The sequence below is a fragment of the Mauremys reevesii genome, linkage group 16, assembly GCF_016161935.1.
Source record: "Mauremys reevesii isolate NIE-2019 linkage group 16, ASM1616193v1, whole genome shotgun sequence".
Lineage (NCBI taxonomy): Eukaryota > Metazoa > Chordata > Testudines > Geoemydidae > Mauremys > Mauremys reevesii.
Genome location: NC_052638.1, coordinates 11,382,187 through 11,402,458, shown reverse-complemented (window position 1 = coordinate 11,402,458; position 20,272 = coordinate 11,382,187). Strand labels below are relative to the sequence as shown.

Genomic DNA, 20,272 nt, shown 5'->3' with positions numbered 1-20,272 from the left:
AAGAGGCGCAGAGTACTCCTGCATGGTCTCCCTCCCTCCCGCAGTGGAACTGTACATTGTTGCTACTGCTCTTTAGGCCTGTATCCCACACAAGAGGTTGGCATTGAATGTAGGGCAAATCCTGGCCTCGTGGGTAACGGATCTATTAACACAAAGTAGAAGATACCGACTGCTCTACCAGATACTATGTGAAGTTACTTTTGCATCATTATTCTATATTTTTAATGGTCTCACTATAACAGTTAAGGGGGTGGTAATACAGAATCGTAATGATATTACATAGAAAACTGAGTGAAAAATCTACTATGCATAATTCAGATTCTGGTTTAACATGGGATTTATATGTAGACAACAACATAAAAAATAGCACATTTGACTCCCAGAAAATTTAGTTTTTGTGGTATTTACACCATAGTATATGGTACAAGGTAGGCAGAAAGTAGTAAAAAATGCTACACTACTAGCAACATAAAAGCAAATGTTACAAAATTAAATAGTTTTCACTTACAGAAGAAAGAAGACCTAAATATATTTTTAAAAGATCAAAAGACTCCACCTTAAATCATGGACTTTTTAAAATAGTTTAAGTATCTGATTAAATTCTTTAGACGTCACAGATTATTAATGGAGTATCCACTTGAAAATTGGATCAAAACCTTTCAAACTTGGTATAGGAAAGCAAGCAAACATTTTTATTTGAACTTTATTGCTGCTCTATCAGAACACACACAAACAAAAGAATTAACTAACTAAAAAGGCTTAAATGCATTCTACCTTTCTCCCAGTTTTGAAAAGTAACCGTATACATTTTTCAACATAACATCTGCAATGACAAGATTGGAAAATCAACACAAGATAGTCCACTGTAAAGAGATTTAGTTCATTTAAAATCTGAGATTGTCTTTATAACACAACATGATTAGGGATCCCCTTCAATTCTTCCAGTGCCCAATCATGCAAAACACCGGGCTATCTAAATTCCCATTCATATTACTAGGATTTCCATGGCAAGTCAATTCCATGCAGGATCAGCACACCGCCCACTCTCATTCAATTGCATGAGAAACTCAGAGATTTAACTATCTGAACTGTACTCGACAAAAATCAGTTATGTCCTGCTCAGCTGTTGCTCTGGGCCCAGCAGTACAAAAGAGGGGCAGGATCCAGGCTTCTCTGGTAACTATATTCGTATATTGTTTATGATGAAAACATATTAGCAAACTGTTTGGTTTTTTAAAGAGAGTTCTTCCAATGCTCAAAGTAGGCTAGTGCAGTAGTTTAGCACATTGGCTATTTCCTAGATGATATTCCTAATATATTCCATGGGATACGGCTTCCCGACGTAGAGCACTGTTGAGAATCTGCATTCCCCAAACCCAGAACCATTCTGGCATATATTGTACAAGCAGAAACTACAAAAGAGAGGGAGAAAAAGGATGAAAGGATCAGTTCTTTCTAGGTAAACTTGTACTTTCATGGTAGTTCGAAAAACTGCAATTCCTTTTCTGAACATCAACACTTGTTATTTTACATTAAAATAGAACTACAGTATATGATAATTCAAATTAAAAAACAAATGCTGTAACTAAATATATGTTATGAACCTCAGAACCACCTTACTCATACAGGTGTAAGATCAGGCTCTGCAAATATATCTTAGTTGTTTATTCATAAATTCCATGCTCTCCCCTTCATTTCTTCCTAATCTCCACCCCTTACGTCCCTCCTTCTTTCACAGTTTACAAAATGATCAAAATTAGCCAGGAGACGTCATTAGTGCTCACGCCAGTCCTTTTGCAAAGTGAGGTTATGGTCACATACTGTGCAATAAAGAAAAAAGGAAATCTACATTAAACAGACATTTTCAGGTAGTTGTGGCTAAAGATGTGGATTTTGTAACAATTTTTTAAACACAACAAATATTTTCAGGGAATTTTAAGTGTAATTCAATGAAAACAGTTACTGAACTGTGACATATTCAAGTTAAGAGAGGTGCAAGATGTTATAATGTTATGTTATTAAGAACATAAGAACGGCCATACTGGGTCAGACCAAAGATCCATCTAGCCCAGTAGCCTATCTTCCGACAGTGGCTAATGCCAGATGTCCCATAGGGAATTAACAGAACAGGTAATCGTCAAGTGATCCATTCCCAGCTTCTGGAAAACAGAAGCTAGGGACACCATCCCTGCCCATCAAAGCTAATAGCTATTGATGGACCTATCCTCCATGAACTTACCTAGTTCTTTTTGAACCCTGTTTTAGTCTTGGCTTTCACAATATCCTCCGGCAAGGAGTTCCACAGACTGACTGTGTGTTGTGTGAAAAAAGACGTCCTTTTGTTTGTTTTAAACCTGCTGCCTATTAATTTCATTTGGTAACCCCTCGTGTTTTTTAATGCAATTTTTTAAAATTTGGACTGCAAATTAAAAGTAGCAATCAGATTCTCCCTCTCCTTCTAAGGCAAAATATGTAGTCCAGTCATAATTTGATTAAATATGGAAGCGGTCAAGAAATATGGAGCAGTGCCTCTGGTTTAGGTTAATTGGTTTGTGCTGCTGATTAGAAATAAATGTCCAAGACTTTGCACTTGTTTTAGCTTCTGGACTCCCATGAAAATCAATAGAAGCCACAAAATTAAAATTCCCCCTTTGAAAAGGTAATGAGATTTACTAATGTAAACTAGTTGGATTAATTATGTTACCTGAATAGAATGGATCCAGTATCCTGTAGTCCTTCTGGATATCCCAAGGGTGGAAACAGCATGATGTGCATATACTTTAGCTGACGGCATAAAAAAAACCTTGTTTGACAGAATGCGATCACCAAATTGTGTCATGTTTGTGGAGATGTATAATGGGATTAAACTCTGAACAAAGATTCCTTTTGAAGCATATTCGTAATGTAGTGCTCTACTGAAGTGGTCCAAGTAGGCCTGGTAAGATAAAAGCAGAAAAATAGGATTCCTCAATTTTGCATGGGGAGGAGGGGGGTAATAAAGTCTTATTAAAACTAGTATCTTGGACAAGTATACTACTATTCTGACAAAAGGGTTATAAAAAAAGAAAAACCTATATTTTGACATAAATACTAGAAAAATCCAAAATATGTTTTTATAGCATGACCATGATTTCTAGTTTTCAGCATCTGTTTGTTTTATTTCAGCAAATTGTAGGAGACCCAGTTAATTAGTTTAAAGGTATGTCAATTTTAAAAAGACACACAGTTCTGGCTGAACTTTTTGTTGTACTGAAACCTACTATTGTTGCAAACACTACCTGAATTTACAACTAAAATATTTTTTCTTTAATACCCATTTTTTCCCCAGTTTACTTGGTGCATTAGACACCAGTGTGCGTAGTCATTTAAGTTCTGCTCCTGCAAACATTATACATGAGCTTAACTTTTCATAGCCACGTAGCCTCATTGAAGCTAACAGAAGTACTCATGTGTAAAATTACATACATGCATGTTTACAGAATTAAGGCCTAAATTTGTGGGCATGGCCCAAACACTTTCCTCAGCTCATTTTACTCCCCAATGTAAAAACTAACCTTTGGCATCATAAACCTAATAGTGGGGACTATGGAAATCAAGCACAGCACAATAAATAAGTTTGGCGCACTCTTATCAGTAGTAACATTGCTGTAATGTTATCTGCTGCACTGCTACCATGGTAAATGGTTAGTCAGATGCCTCCAATATCAGAGCAGTGCTGGTAACTAAGTGGCCAGCCAGTACGATCCTGGATTCCCACATGTGCACATACTTTCTGCATTGCTCCATGACTCATGGATTCTCTCCCACAGTTGCTCATCATGGGGCATAGTGGGAAGAAGGGAGTCATCTTCCCTTCTCAAACTCACTCTGCTTGTGGAGGGGAAACAAACTAAACATTAAAAACCACCCCCCTCAAAAAAAAACAAAAAACCACCTTTAAAAATAAAAATAATATGCCTGAAGCAGAAACTGAACCTGCAATGTCAATAGCCCCACTAGTGCTTCTCTAACTCCTGGCACCCTTGGCCGTAATCCTGCAAACACTTAGCCTGTTAGTAGTTCAACTGAAGTCGGTGGGATTACTCATATGCTTAAAATTAATAAAGTGTTTAAAGGATTGGGGCTTTCGTAATCCTACCCCTTCATAGGATCTTGTATGGAGGAGGCAGGAAGTGTCTGATACTAGTTCTACTGCTATCACGGGGATTTTGGACACTTCTAAACTTCTAGGCAGTACTGTAATATTAGTGTATGAAATTCCACATCTAGGTAAGTGAGACATTAAGGCACATCCTTTTCTCTAAATTTTGCAAAAAGTAGCACTTTACTGTTCTGAAACTGACATTTAATAAAGGATTAATTTAACAACAAAAAGAACTACCAGCAGGAAGCTACGCTAACCTACTTTTAGAGGTTTACTAGTTTACTGTAATCCACAGCAAATTACTGGGAACACTTTGCCACACACTTAAAAAATTAGCATTATCTGAGAATCTGAGAGTCTCTTATGTTTTAGTTAGGTAGAATATATCTTAAAACATCTGAAATGACCTGGGACTTGCCCTGTGGGGGTGGCTAGAGGAGAGAGGTGGAGAATGAAGTCCAGAGCCTTCCCTCTTCCTCTCCTTGTGTAAGGAGAAGGCACAGTCCTTGTACTTCAGATGGCCCAGGCTAGCATCATTTGTGACACCAGCCACTCTAAATGGACCAACAGGTAAAGCTATTTTTTGTACAGCATTTACCAAATGGTGCCCTGATCCATGACTGGCGCTCTTAAGCACTACCACAATACAAATAAATAGCCTCACGCCCCTCTGCACAAGTTAGTGAAGCTCAATTGGCACGGTAGGGTTAAGCACATTCTGCACCCTGGCTTACCTTGGAGGCTGAATATGCTGCCATCTGTGGTGTGGGTTTGCAGCAGGATCCAGAAGAAACATTCACAATCGCACCTCTTTTCCTCTGTACCATCCCTGGCAGCACTATATGCACCATCATGTTAGCAGCAGCAATATTTACATTGACAATTTCCCATAGTTTGTCCTCAGACAACCTGGTAAAATATTCCGGGTAGGTATAAAACACTCCTACGTTATTCACCAAAATCCCAATGTCTTTGTCTCTGAGGGCTTCCTTAATGGAAGAGTAAATCTCACGACCTTTGCTGAAATCTGCTACTATAACAGCAGTTTCAACTTTATAGGTTTCGGCTATCTCTTTAGCTACGGCCTCCAGCTTCTTTTTGCTCCGGCTGATTAAGATAATGTTGATACCACGGTTTGCCAGTTCTTCAGCATAAGCTTTTCCGACGCCAGCTGTGCTACCTACAGTAGAAAGTAAGATAGTAATGTGGAGATACAGCAGCTAGTATGGTGACCCCAGTTTTCTGTTTCCACTTTTATTTCATTATGATATTGTTCCCCCCCTTAAGGTGATAAGAAATAAGTGATCAGCCCTGATCTCAATAAAACCATGCCAGAGAGAGACTTGTCTGTTACAATCAGTTAAAACCCCAAATCAAGTAGTAAATGTACCCCAAAGTAGTAAACGTAACTATAAGAGTGGTGTAGGTTTTAGACACAGGATTAGAAGACTGAGGCAAGTCTGGTGAAGAGAGTATGTCAGAGGTGCAAACTTTGCCCTGAGCCAAATCTGAGTGCTTTGTGTAAGTCATTATACAAAGAATGTGAACAAGATAGTGGGTACATATCTGCCTGCCATTCTGCTACTCCAATAGTCACTTTTCAACTAGAGATCTTCTTAGATGTCAACAGCTTCTGAGTCTGATCAGACACGCAGAAGCAGCAGAGTGGCTAACTAAAGGAAAAAGAATGGCAAAATCCAGTAATATTTGCACGGAAAGAGGTTGTGTCAGATTGTAAGAGCACAACTGAAGTCAGTAGGACTCCCTAAGCACTGAGAGACTGGATCCTCTGTTTAAAAGGGATGAAAAGTATTGCTGGAGAGTTTAATTGTCAATGCTGTTATTTCAGGGCCAGTATTTACTATGAAAGGTCCCGATTCATCTGAAAAATAGCTCCACAAAATATAGTACATATATCACCAAAGAGTAGATAATTACTAAGGGCAAGGAAGGGGAAAGCATCTTTCAAATCAAACACAAGTACGACTGGCTTTCAGATAAAAATAACAGACATGCTGTTGCGTTCTCTTACCAGTGACTACAGCCCATCTTCCATACTGCTTGACAAAATCAGCCCTGCTCACCAGCTTGGGGATGAAATGCAACCTGATCAAGCTGTAAGAATCACACACAAGAGTGAAGCATTTTCTGGCCATATACCAGGCTCCAACTAAAGCCAGTGCCTCCATATAACAACTGCAGGAACGACCGATCTCCCTGTACAAGAGGTAGAAACTGTCAACTGCAGCCATGGCAATCAGAAATCTAAAAAAAGAAAACACAGGTGATATATAAGCAATTATCAAACCCCCTCTGTTTACCGGAACATAAATATTACACTGACCATAGCTTTAGAACAGAGAATAATCTGATTAAAATTCCACCTCATTTCACTCTTTTTGTACTGATGTTTAGTAAAATTTCAAGATGGAAGGAAGCCAGGGCACCAACACAGAACCATGCAACTGTTGAGCATTTGGAAAGTCCACCGTTAACATCAGCAGTCTGACTTTCTTTTTCCCATAATGTAAGCCAGTTTATCACCACCTCCCCCCAAAATAAGATTGTTTCAAATCCACCCTACTTAAAATCCTGATCCATAGTTCATCTTTTCTTGGCTTCTTTATTGCAACGCTTCCCCAGACAGCAACAAAAATGAAAAAGATTTAGAAAACCTGATCTATTAGGAACGGTAAAAAATGTGTATATTTAGTCTTGAGATAAGATGACTAATGGGGGACCTGATAACCTTCAAATATGTTACAAAGAGGATGTTGATCAATTGTTCTCCATGTCTAGTGAAGGTAAAGCAAGAACTAAGGGGCTTAATCTGAAGCAAGGAAGATTTTGGTTAGATATTTGGAAAATCTTTCTAATGATAAGGGTAGTTGAGCACTAGAATAGCCTTCCAGGGGAGGCTGTGGAATCCCCATCATTGGAGGGTTTTAGGTATTTGTCCAACCTGTTCTTATCAGGGATGGTCTATGTTTACTTGGTCCTGCCTCAGGACAGAGGACTGGACTTCATCCCTTCCAGCCCTACATTCCTATGATTCTTGGTGTCCCAAGTCCGATCTCCAGACTGTCACATGAATGATGATTTCACCCATCCTACTGCATGTTCCCACACATGGGCAATACCCTACACGACCTCTAATTCCCTATTACCTCCAAGATCAAAACTGCAGTCCTTGTTTTGAAGATACTACATGGCCTTGCACTGGCCTCGTGCTCATTCCTTCATGCCTACTTCTGCTCATTCTACACCTACCTCTTCTTTCTGTCCCAGCCCCCCACCAATTTCACCATGATTGGTGCAAAGTCCTTCTACTTTTCTACTCCCAACTACCTACAATTGTTTCCCTTTATCTATCACCTCCTCTCCCCACCCCACCCCCCTTTTTTCCTTTCCATTTCTTTTCGAATCTCAGGTGAAAAGATCACTTTCATCTCTCCTATGTATTATTTAATTTCCTCTCTGCTATTGTTTTGGATTTCTCTGTAATTGTATTATTTACTCCTATGAAACATTTGGGCATGCAAGACATTCAGGCTTGGCAGAATTCAATTTTTATTTTTTTCTAATTTTGACAGATAATATCAATGTTTATTTTTAAGCTTTTTTCTATTTTTATCAACTTACATTTTCATAGTTTCACAAAATTGGGGGTTTAAAGCTTTTTTTAATTACCTATTTATATTTGCACTGTTGTAGGAAAGTGTTGGGGTGTCAGACAATTATTTAATAACAGCCTCTAACAAGTTCTCAAGAAGAATTTCTCTTAGTTTGCTAATCTTTAAATTTCAACTATCTACGGAAGTACTGTTTAGTCAGTTTGTGTGTGGTGAAATAGATACCCACATTTACGATAAAAATCTAATCTTTCCCAGCCTAAAGATGCTACATACAGCATATAGTTGCAACATATTATACATATTCTACTCCTACAAGTGCTTGTAAAATGTTTTGCCTATGAACATTATTGTTTTCTGCTACGGTGATTGCAACACATACGAACTGGCAAGAGATTAGGATTAAAAAGAGGGAGTTAGAATTCCACAAGAGGGTGGGTCAAAATGTTTACCTCAAATTCTAGTTTGTTGCCCAAAAGAGCATAAAGTTAATGCAGTACTAATGTAAAATGTAGTTTTGTGCACGTGACTTGTTACCATATAAAAGGCTGAATTCAGCTACATGAGTCTTTTCAACAGCCTATTGTTATTTATTCTGCAGCCATTAATTACTCTTTCACTGATTATAAGTGACCATCAGTTTACAATTTAGTCATTTCAAAAACTGATTTTGAAATCATGTCAGATACTACACATACTGCTGATTCATCATGCCAATATTTGTGGTTTTACAAATATATTTTCTGAAGTTTTATCCTGCCGTAATATTTTAACATTCTATATTGCTGTGAGAGAGAGACCCACCCACACCAAAGGGCAAACAATCTATGCAGGAGATACTGTTGAAACTGATGATATACAAAGTGCTGTAAAACACAAACTTGAGAAGGAAAAAAAAATCATTTTTTCTGCTAACCTCTTTCAGCTAGTCATTACTCGTAATAGAAGCAGGTAATACAAACAGAAAGGCAGTTTTTAACTTGATGTTATCCCTTTAACTCCCCTCATAGATTTAATGCTCTTATCAGATAATCCCTGCAAGTTGTTTGCTTCTAGAATGCTTCTAGTCCGGTCCACCAAACCACCACCCTCTCTGCATTCAAATGCTGCCTTAAAACTGCAACAGCCACAAGTGATTCCATTATAATATTCTAAACAACTTTGTTTTCCCACCCGTTTGTACACATACCTAAACTGAATTACCATATGATCTACTATTTACTAGTATCACCCCACTGCCATAGTATCCAAGTACCTTCTGACTATTTCAAAACAGAAATAGTCTCTCTCTTCCCTCTCATCCTGATGGAAAAATAATGTGGCTAGTTTGCCTGTTAACCCTTGTTCTTCCCCTCCCTATTATTTGTACCTTCACTCACCATATCATATCTATTATAAATGTGTAAGTTCTTCAAATGGAAAGATAAGGTCCCTGCCCTGTTCTCCAAATCATCTACTGCACTTCTAGCCATTTTGAAATAAATGATAATTCTTCGAAGTCATAAAAATCTCAAATGCCTGTGAGAGTCTGAATTTATTTTTTCCAAACTAAGTAAAGTAAAACGCATTTTGTATTCATTTAAATCTGAAAACTGAAATTAACTTCACATTTTTAAGGAGGAGGAATATCTTCTATCAGATGCTGCTGTGAGGGGCTCTAATTGAAAAGTAAAATCATTTAAATTTTAAATTTATTTCTATAAAGGCAGTGGCAAAACTAATAAGATAAACCTCCAGTTTTAGGGATCAATCTGTGGTGGTGTTTTCAACAAAATATGTTAAAACAACTTCAGGAATGATTGAAGGATTAGACCCTTTTGAATAGTATTAAACATGCTGAAGTCTGCATGAGGAACATTCATGTTTTACTGGCATTGGACATCAAACAGAAAAAAAATGGACTCCCAGTTAGGGTTGCCACCTGTCCAGGTTTTCCCAGGATCATCCCTTTTTTGAGGTAGTTGTCCCAAGAAACCTGTAAGGGGGCTTAGTACACATTGGCAGCTGTCCAGTTTTATGGGCTCAGGATCATACTGACATGGCTGTCCCTTTTTTTGTGCCTCAGAGGTGGCAACCCTTTTTCACTGCACATGGGAAGGATTAAGGGATTGGGGAAAACAATACATTGGTTTAAAAAAAAATCTGGTCTTTAACTGACCTAAAAGTGCCCCTTTAATCTAATGCATGCATGAAGCTCTCAGTACAAGAGGCATTTTAAGAGGAAAAAAATTCAAGATCAATACAGTATAAAAGAACCTCTGCTTGTTAATAAAACTCTCCATAAGACTCTACGAAAGCCTGACCAAGCTAATAGCTCTTACACCAGTGGTTCTCAAACTTTTATACTGGTGACCCCTTTCACATAGCAAGCCTCTGAGTGTGATTCCGCTTTATAAATTAAAAACACTTTTTTACATATTTAACACCATTATAAATGCTGGAGGCAAAGTGGGGTTGGGGTGGAGATTGACAGCTTGCGACCCCCATATAACCTCGCGACCCCCTGAGGGGTCCCAAACCCCAGTTTGAGAACCCCTGTCTTACACTATGTCCAGAGGGCTGCCAAACGCAGATTCCGGTGAACTGCTGAGGACAGCAGACTATACAAGCATGCTCAACTGTGAAAGTCCTGCCACCAGCACTGGAAAGTAATCCCAGAACTGACCTGAAGATCTCAACTTCCATGGTGGGCCATTTTCATTTCTTATTCATAGAGCACTGTAAGTGTACGTGACACTTTCCAGAACACACAGAAGGCTTAGGTTCCTGTCCTGAAGGGGTTACAATCTAATTTTAACAAATACAATACTGTATATAGCACAAGTACACACAGAAGAACCATTGTGGAGGAGATTAATAATGAAAGATTACAAAAATAGGTAGGGTTTAAAGCGATGAAGGAAGCTGCTTGGCATTCAGGAAAGGGGGCTGCATGAGAGATGGTGAAAAACCAGGAGTAAGAGGAAACCAAAGAAGTTAGAGAGGATATGGAGGACAAGAGAGGGGAAGATTATGATGAAATGACATTTGAGATGTATTAAAAATAGTAAATGGTTAAAACTCCTTAACTCCCTTTTAAAAAGTGGATTGTTCTATCTTTATTTCATTCACCAATATTGACATTTTGATCTATTTTAACAATTACCTCCTGAGTAAATATATTCAGGATAAACTGCTTCTATTTTATCGTCATCTTTGTAAATTATCCAACTAAAACAGCTGTCTTCAGTCCTTATCTTTACACAAGACACTGTTGCTTATGTGTTTCATGTTATTGAAACATGGTGTTTCATGTTATTACTCTACAGAAAACACAGAACCACAGAGTCACTGGCCCAAGGAACTCCCAATTTATACAAACATAAAATACAAATCAGATAGAAAATACAAGTAACCAGAGGATGGATTCTGCACAGTGCAGGTTTTATGTAAATAATATAAAAGTATAACAGATTTTACATCTAGAAATGTGACAACTAGATACTCACACATCCATGGCTTAAAGGAGTAGCACAGAAATGCTAGGTCTCTTATCACTTCTTGGAATTTTACTCGTTCTTTAATATGTTATGGCTGGCTCAACTGAACTTCCCTAACTGCAACTCTAATACTACTGCACCTTTAAGAGAGCATACGGCTGTATTTTTAATCCTTGAGATCAGAAGCATCAGAGCTTGGCATTACAGTCTGAATTCATTACTTGGGATGCCCTACAGCTATATTAGCTATTAAATGGAGATGAAAGCAATGCAGAAAAGTAATGCAGCAGAGTCTGGTGTAATGCTCCTCAGTTGCCAAGTAGCAGGATTGCCATGACCAACATAAATAAAAAGATTTACTTCCAGCCTGATGCACACAAGATCTATTCCCTGCATACACACACACTTGTGCCCTATGAGTTCAGTAAAGCACCATCTCGCTTTGAAAATATCCTGGGACAGTCAATGCTACGTTCTTTGCAAATCAGATAATCTTGCTTCAAAATTGGCCATGTTTCTCCTCCCCCACCACTCCAGTCACCATCTGTACCCCCATGTCTTTTGCCCACAAACTCTTCAGTCCCCACAATTCTCTATTTTATCTTCCAGCCCATTTGAAGCCTGCGTGCATATATTATATCCCAAAATTACGCTTTCTTGCTTTGCTGCTTTAAGATGTTGTACAGCCACATTTAATGCACTATTGACAAACACCTCCCGATATTTCTCTTGGCTTCTTTGTATTATTCTTCCTTGTATGCTATCAGCTAAGTCGACTCAAGCTCTTTGCTGACAGCAGCAGATGGAGATCTCTGGCAGCATACAGAATGGTAGGGGGCTGCAGGTGGGTAGCATTGGTTGAAGAGGATGCAGGGTCAGAGCAGCTAGAAGATGTGTTGATCCAGCACATCCTATAACAGCAGGCTTCCCCCTGACATAATTGAGAGCTGCCTTTTCCCAGTGGCAACTGTGATGGAGCAGTACTACCACCTGTTCTCTCTGGTTGAATCACCCCCCTGTTGATCACAGCAGGAATGAATCTGACCATATGCCTACTTTTGGTTCTCTCATCAATCACTCAATTTACACTGAAATTCACACAGCACTCTCCCGTGAATATTCCTCTCTCTACTTCTCTTTATTCACTTGTGTAAGTCAAGGCCATTTGCGTAAAAAAGACAGAAGTGGGACTGACACCCAGGAAATATCCCCCTTTTCATCCTGAATGATTTCCCTTTGCTAACTCTGCCCTCTCTCTAGGCCAGTGGTTGTCAAATTTTTATATTGGTGACTCCTTTCACATAGCAAGACTCTGAGTGTGACACTCCCCTTATAAATTAAAAACACTTTTTAATATATGTAACACCATTATAAATGCTGGAGGCAAGGCGGGGTTGGAGTGGAGGTTAACAGCTCGCAACCTCTCATATAATAACCTCGCGACCCCCTGAGGGGTCCCAAACCCCAGTTTGAGAACCCCTGCTCCTAGGCCATTTTCTCAGATCAATACTTTTCTATTCTAAGCTTTTTGACCCTGTCAGTTTCCTACCTTGCAGAATTTTTACCTGTAAATTATTTAAAAAAAACACAAATGCCTCCCCTCCAGCTTCCCAATAAATAATTCATTCCGAAAAGAGGCTGATTTTAGGTGGCATAAGCATGCTCGCTTTATTTTTAATAGGTTTTCTCTTACCTGATAAGTCCAGATATTACATCAGAACACAAGTCAAGAAACCCATGAATTTTACATACCCTGTGAAAAATTGGTCCAAGGTTTCTGGTTATACTTTTGAAGGCATTTTCTATTAAATAATAAACCATGAAGCAAATCCTCTCCTAAGTTCTGCTCATTGCTTTAATAGTTTCAGCGTGAGAAGCTCCAAGATCAGAGTAAAACCTGGATAGTGGATTCTCACATTGCCTGGCAAGTGTATCAAGAGCATCACTGGCAAACTACAGGTCATAAAGATCCAAAATCCAGGTTTTCTGATGTTCAAATTTTAAAGAGAAGCAGCAAGTCTGACATTTCTAAGTCCTGCATATGCTATAAAAAAGGTAAGCGGCAAAATTATGTTTGTAGTGTAGCCATTATACAATACACTGATATTACTTGAAGATTTTAAGGCTAGGACCCAACCATAGTTCACCTGGATTTCTTTTGGGGAAAAATAGTATTTATAATATCATTGACGTAGATACCTTAAAAGAACCTGGATATAAAAGTGATAAACCCACAATAGAATGAGTCAGTCACTTGGTAATCCTGGGACATATTTATTCCTACTGAAAGACAGAGTAATTTCAGAGACTTCAATTGAATTATACCTTTTTCAGCCACTCTAAATTTGGCCCATTACATTTTTTTGCTACGGAAAACAAAATGCTTGCTTTTGTTTCATTTTTCCAAAGATGGAAATGAAATTTGTGAGCGTCACGACACTAGGGACAAACTGGGAGACGGATGTTAACTTTTTTTTTAATAGAGAAAAATGGAAATTCAAGAGACAAAAATCCTACTTAAGTCAACTATACATTACAAATATCAAGAGCATGGGTATAACTGACACAATTTTGTTATGGTTCCTAAACATTTTGAGCAGTCAATACACAATGATTATGAACGTTAAAGAAATTATCAACAAACAGATTATCATTATTCATGTAATACTAACAATAAGACTTAGTGCTATATGGAAAGAGCAAAGTATTGTTATATACCATTTTCATCCATGAGTGTGGAAGTAATTTATGAAGTGGGAAGAGCATCTCAATCCCTATTTGGCAGATGGGAAAAAATGAAGCAGAAAATCATCTCCTGGGCTTCCAATGCAATGCCCTACCACTGGACACTTAGGCTCCAATTCAGTAAAGCACTTATGGATGTGCTTAACTGTATACAAAAAAAAGTGTACAAGTCCATCTTTGTCAAGCAAAACACTAACTCATGCTTAGTGCAGCACACAATATCTGCATTATATAAATACTTCATGCAAAGCACAGTCAAGCACTCAAAAGCCAAGAAAAGCCTAATTATTGTCACATACAAAGGCCTAACTCTGCGAGGCTGAAATTGGTTCCTTGTCTGTGCTTCTCAGTTCCCCCATACACTACATGTGGATAAGGAGGCAGTTGTTAGTTGCATAATATTAATTTAGAATGATCATTTCCTTATTCAGCACACAAGACACATGATGCACAGTGAATGAGAAAGAGGTACAGCCCTTATTTTAAACAGCTTACTAAAAATAGACGCAAAGAAGAAAACAATTGGTTTCAAAGAATTTTAAAAATATTAATTCCCACTGGGAAAATTATCTACTTATTTTAATAAATGAAATATACTGAAAAATTATTATTTCAGTGCATTACTGTATCTTCCCTGTTCAATGACTGCATCCCTGCTTCATTCACAGAGCACCATCCAACCTGAATGAGGCAAAGCAATTACCAAGAAATAGTGACTGTAGAATACTGTAATATATGTTCTCCTCTCACCCAGACCTCCTCTCTCCACCCACATCCAGAACCAGAATCACCAAGGTTATAACCTAATCATTCAGGATTCAGTGGGCAAAAGGGGAAGGGAAGTGACACTCCATGTCAAAAATGACATTACCTGCTTCTAAATCACTGACAACTTGGAAGAAAATGATCTTGAATGCTTATGGATCAGTGTCCTAACAGATGAAGCACAAGATAGGGTACCAGTTGGTATCTGCCACAAACTATCCTTAGTGTGATTTGAACAGGATGACCAGCTCCTTAGGAACGTATAGAAAAAAGGCTGCATGATGATGGGGGACTTCAGTCTGAGCAACAGACACTGGAGGTTTCATATGCTGCCAGAACTAAAACATCCTCAGAATTTCAAAACAGACAATTTCCTATCTCAAAAGCATTGCAGCCAACACAGGGGAATTCTATATTAGATCTTCTCCTGATAGAAAAAGGAAATGATCACAGAACTAAAATTTTGGGGTAGCTTAGATACAAGTGATCACATTTGTTATGTGCAAACCAAATAAAGTTCAAACCAGTAATATATATACTTGGTGCTTTATAAGGGCTAATTTCATAAAAACTAAAAACTATTACATACCAAATCACATTTAAACAGAAAAACATGAATAATTGGAAATTGTTCAAGAATATTTTACTAGAGGCCCAAAAAGCCACAGTCTCACAATTGAGAAAAAAGATTGTACTGGCTAAAAAAACAACTTGGCTTAGAGGGGAAGAAAAGGCAACTGTAACAAACAAAAACAAATTGAAGGGGAGGTTGATTAAATCAGAAACTAGGAATTGTAGAACACTGATAAGGGAAGCTGAAAGAAACAAGGAACAATCTACAGGCAGTAGAGTTAAGGAAAATAAGGAGAGGGTTTTTTGTTTTTCTTTTAAGAATATTAGGAACAAAAAGAATCCTAACAATGGTGTCAGTCCATTACTAGATGGAAATGGTAGAGCCTTCAATAATAATACAGAAAGTTCAATAAATATTTCTGTTCTGTATTTGGGGGGAAAAACAGAGATAATGTAGTTATCTCATATGATAAAGAAACACTTTCCATTCTAATAGTAACACAGAAGGATGTTAAACAGCAGCTACCAAAGTTAAACATTTTAAAATCAGCAAGTCTGGGTAACTTGAATCCAAGAGATTTAAAAGAGCCGGCCAAGGAGTTTGCTGGACCATTTGTGTCGATTTTCAACAACTCTTGGAACACTGGGGAAATTCCAGAAAACTGGAAGAAAGCTAATGCACCAACATTTTAAAAGGGTAAACAAGATGATTCAGGTAACCATAGACCTGTCAGCCTGATATCAATCCTGAGCAAAAAATAATAGTGTGGCTGATACAGGACTCAAATAATAAAGAATTAAAGGAAAGTAATAATTAATACCATTCATCATGTGTTTATGGAAAATAGATCCTGTCAAACTAACTTGATATAGTCTGTTTGGTTTTTTAAATGAAGTTAGAAGTTTGTTTGATAAAGATAATAGTGTTGTTGCAACATACATGGACTTCTGTAAGGCAGTTGATTTAGTACCACATCTTTTCATTAAAAGATTAAAATGTTACAAAACTAACCTGGCACACATTAAATGGATTAAAAACTGGCTAATTTACAGGTTTCATAATGTAGTCGTAAAAGGGGAATAGCATTGTGTGGGTGTGTACAGGGACTGGTTTTGGGCCTATGCTATTTAACATTTTTATCAATGAGCTGGAAGAAAACAAATCACTGAAAAAGTTTAAAGATGACACAAAAATTGGGTGCATGGTAAATAATGAAGAGAACAGGTCACTGGTATAGAGCGATCTGGATTGCTGGGAAGCTGGGCGAAAATAAACAGTATGCATTTTAATATGACCAAACGTAAAGTCATGAATCTAGGAAAAAAGAATGTAGCCCATACTTACAGGATCAACTGAACATGAGCTTACAGTGATATACTATGGCCAAAAGGGCTGATACAATTCTTGGATGTATGAACAGGGAAATCTCAAATAAGAGTATTTAGGTTATGCTACCTCTATATTTGGCACTGGTGTGACAAATTGGAGAGAGTTCAAAGGAAGACACACAAAAGCAATTAAAGGATTGGAAAACATGCTTTATAGCGAGAGAATCAAGGCACTAAATTCACTGTCCTTAATTAAGAGAAGATTATGGGCTGACTTGATCACAGTTTATAATACTTACACGAGGAACAATTATTTGATAACAGGCTTGTTAGTAATGATAATATAGTATTTAGGCCTGTTTATTTGCCTGAGATAAAATTTTAGGTTTTGTTTGCCCATTTGTATTTTGAAGTTTTTAAAATACAACTGTTTGTGTCTTATATTCTTACTAACATAAGTGAACAAAGGCAGTGTGTGTTGCTTCTGCCTACAGCCAGATGGGTTTTTAGTAAAATGAGAAAAGATAAGAAATAGAGTTAAAGTGTTGCTGGGTAGGGTGGGAGTTTAATATACAAATGTACAATTGAAGGAAAGTTCTGCCTCAACTACTCTCCCAAGACAAGGTTAAGCAACCAGTTGGGAGGGGCAAGGAGGATGAGGGGAGAGGTATAAGAAACACAAAAAGTAAAAGAAACGGTGCCCCGGCTGGTACATAATCTCACTCCCTACCCCTCCCCATGGGGTACAAAAGAGGTGATACCAAAGCCCCCATACTCAAGACCCTCCAAAACAGAACATGACCATAAATTGTAAGGGATGAGCACTACAGGTAGAGTTAAGCCTGTTAATGGGGGGGGGAAGAGCTCTAAGGATGTACAGAGATGTACATATGCTTGCTTGTTAACCCCAATAAACATCACATTGCCTGCACTTTGGTCTATGACCTTCTGCTTTCTTTCTGCGGGACAAGACCCAAGAGAGGGTGTGGGAGCCCTAATGGGCTCTGCAAGCTAGCAGAAAATAGGCTTGCCAACTGTCTAATCACACAAACCCAAACACCCTTGCCCCACCCCTACACTGAGGCCCCTTCCCCTGCTACACACTTCCCCCAAGGCTCTGCCCTGCTCACTCCATCCCCTCTTCCTCTGTCGCTCGCTCTACCCCACCCTCACTCACTTTCACCAGGCTGAGGCTGGAGGTTGGGGTATAGAGGGGGTGCAGGGTGCAAGCTCTGGGAGGGAGTTTGGATGCTGGATGGGTCTCAAGGCTCGGGCAGGGGATTGGGGTGCAGGAGGACATGAGGGGTGCAGGCTCCAGAAGGGAGTTTTGGTGCAGGAGGGGGTGGGGTACAGGAGAGGACTCAGGGCTGGGGCAGGGGTGCAGGAGGGGGTGGGCTCCAGCCAGGAGGCGCTTACCTCAGGAGGCTCCTGGTTGGCTGCGCAGCAGAGCTAAGGCAGGCTCCCTGCCTACCCTGGCCCTGCGCCGCTCCTGGAAGAGGCTGACATGTCCCTTTGGCAACGGCTCCTAGGTTGGGGGGAGCAGGGGGTCTTCCACACACTGTCTATGCTCATAGGCACCACCCCCACAGCTCAAATTGGTTGCAGTTCCCAGCCAATGGGAGCTGTGGAGTCAGCACACAGGACAGGGGCAGCGCATGGAGCCCCGAGCCCCCTGTCCCCACCCCTCCTCCCACCTAGGAGCCAGACCCCCCCTTCCCCTCTACCCAGACCCTCCTCCTCCACACATACCCCCCCTAAGCCCAGACACCCTTTCTCCTCTGCCCAGACCCCCCTCCCCAATGCAGACCAGGGGTCAGCAGCCTTTCAGAAGTGCTGTGCCAAGTCTTCATTTATTCACTCTAATTTAAGATTTTGCGTGCCGGTGATACCTTTTTAGAAGGTTTCTTTCTATAAGTCTATAATATATAACTACACTATCATTGTATGTAAAGTAAATAAGGTTTTTAAAATATTTAAGAAGCTTTATTTAAAATTAAATTAAATGCAGAGCCCCCAGGACCGGTGGCCAGGACCCAGGCAGCGTGAGTGCCAGTGAAAATCAGCTTGTGTGCTGTCTTCGGCACCCGTGCCATAGGTTGCCTACCCCTGCCCTGGACCCTCACTCCCCACATATCCCACACCCCGTCCAGACCCCGCTTCCCCTCACCCAGACCCTCCTCCTCCTCCACCTATACCCCCTAAGCCCAGCCCCCTCTGCCCAAACTCCCTACCCAATCCCCATCTCCCTCTACCCTCACTCCCCACATATCCCACACCCTGTCCAGACCCCCCCTTCCCCTCACCCAGACCCTCCTCCTCCTCCACCTATACCCCCTAAGCCCAGCCCCCTCTGCCCAAACCCGCTACCCAATCCCCATCTCCCTCTACCCTCACTCCCCACATATCCCACACCCTGTCCAGACCCCCCCTTCCCCTCACCCAGACCCTCCTCCTCCTCCACCTATACCCCCTAAGCCCAGCCCCCTCTGCCCAAACCCCCACCCAATCCCCATCTCCCTAGACCCTCACTCCCCACATATCCCACACCCTGTCCAGACCCCCCCTTTCCCTCACCCAGACCCTCCTCCTCCACCTATACCCCCTAAGCCCAGCCCCCTCTGCCCAAACCCCCACCCAATCCCCATCTCCCTAGACCCTCACTCCCCATATATCCCACACCCTGTCCAGACCTCTCCTTCCCCTCACCCAGACCCTCCTCCTCCACATACACCCCCTAAGCCCAGCCCCTCTGCCCAAACCCCACCCAATCCCCTCTCTCCTAGACCCTCACCCCCCCATATCCACACCTGTCCAGACCCCCTTCCCCTCACCCAGACCTCACCCAGACCCTCCTCCTCCACATACACCCCTAAGCCCAGCCCCCTCTGCCCAAACCCCCACCCAATCCCCATCTCCCTAGACCCTCACTCCCCATATATCCCACACCCTGTCCAGACCTCTCCTTCCCCTCACCCAGACCCTCCTCCTCCACATACACCCCCTAAGCCCAGCCCCCTCTGCCCAAACCCCCACCCAATCCCCATCTCCCTAGACCCTCACTCCCCACATATCCCACACCCTGTCCAGACCCTCCTCCCCCACACATGCCCCCTTCCCTTGTACCTCCCTCGCCCAGCCCCTGCTGACTCCCCGCCCACACCCCCGTACCTGCGCGCGCGGAGGACGGGGACTGGGCCGGCCTACTTCCAGTTCTCCTCCAGCACCGGCCCCGCCCACTCCCAGACCACCTGACTCCTTGTTGGTAAGGTCCGGGGGCGGGACGCTCCGGACGCCGTTGCTAGAGGGCGCCGCGCAGGGGCTTCTGGTCCCGCCGTAGGGGTCGCCATGGTTACGGGAGAAGCGGTTGGTAGCGGTTGAGGCGGAGGGAAGCGGGTGAGTCTCCGCTGCGGGAAGGGGGAGGAAATTTGCCTGACCCCCCCCCCCGGGGGAGGGTCTGTACCCTACACACACAGGGTAGGGAATCTGTGAGACGCCCATAGGCATCGTTTGATTTCTGTGTTTGAGGGGAGCAGCTCCAGTCAGGCCAGTGGGACTGTGCGGGGGGGGAGGGGGAGCAGTGTATCTAATTCTTATATAAAGAAAGA

At 41.0% G+C, this 20,272-nt stretch overlaps 2 protein-coding genes across 6 annotated transcripts in view; one reads left to right on the top strand and one right to left on the bottom strand.

Annotated features, from left to right (window-relative positions):
• Window positions 1-371: 371 nt before the first annotated feature.
• HSDL1 (hydroxysteroid dehydrogenase like 1) lies at window positions 372-19,969 on the bottom strand. Of its 3 annotated transcripts, none has more exons than XM_039503530.1 (6): window positions 19,836-19,854; window positions 18,084-18,192; window positions 6,177-6,409; window positions 4,879-5,324; window positions 2,705-2,935; window positions 372-1,412 (listed from the first exon to the last, which is right to left on the bottom strand). In XM_039503530.1, the coding sequence occupies exons 3-6, from the start codon at window positions 6,394-6,396 to the stop codon at window positions 1,311-1,313; spliced, it is 999 nt and encodes a 332-aa protein (XP_039359464.1). In that variant the 5' UTR covers window positions 6,397-6,409; window positions 18,084-18,192; window positions 19,836-19,854; the 3' UTR covers window positions 372-1,310. The 3 variants fall into 3 exon arrangements, with proteins under 3 accessions (XP_039359464.1, XP_039359465.1, XP_039359463.1); XM_039503531.1 differs by lacking the exon at window positions 19,836-19,854 and adding an exon at window positions 13,974-14,029 and having other exon boundaries at window positions 18,084-18,309; XM_039503529.1 differs by lacking the exon at window positions 18,084-18,192 and having other exon boundaries at window positions 19,836-19,969.
• DNAAF1 (dynein axonemal assembly factor 1) overlaps window positions 19,913-20,272 on the top strand; it is a 33,633-nt gene continuing 33,273 nt past the window's right edge. For 2 of the 3 annotated variants that reach the window (XM_039503527.1, XM_039503526.1), the window contains exon 1: window positions 19,967-20,060. The gene's annotated coding sequence lies outside the window, so the exon portion shown is untranslated. Of the gene's footprint in view, window positions 20,061-20,272 lie in introns of all 3 variants that reach the window. The other variant, XM_039503528.1, reaches the window with a different exon arrangement.

Bases quoted from the DNA above. Each gene is read 5' to 3' on its own strand.
- HSDL1 (XM_039503529.1), bottom strand. From the start codon at position 6,396: ATGGCTGCAGTTGACAGTTTCTACCTCTTGTACAGGGAGATCGGTCGT. The intron at 5,325-6,176 runs GTAAGAGAACGC...TTTCTACTGTAG, and splicing joins AAGATGGGCTGTAGTCACTG to GTAGCACAGCTGGCGTCGGA. The intron at 2,936-4,878 runs GTAAGCCAGGGT...TTATCTTACCAG, and splicing joins CAGCATATTCAGCCTCCAAG to GCCTACTTGGACCACTTCAG.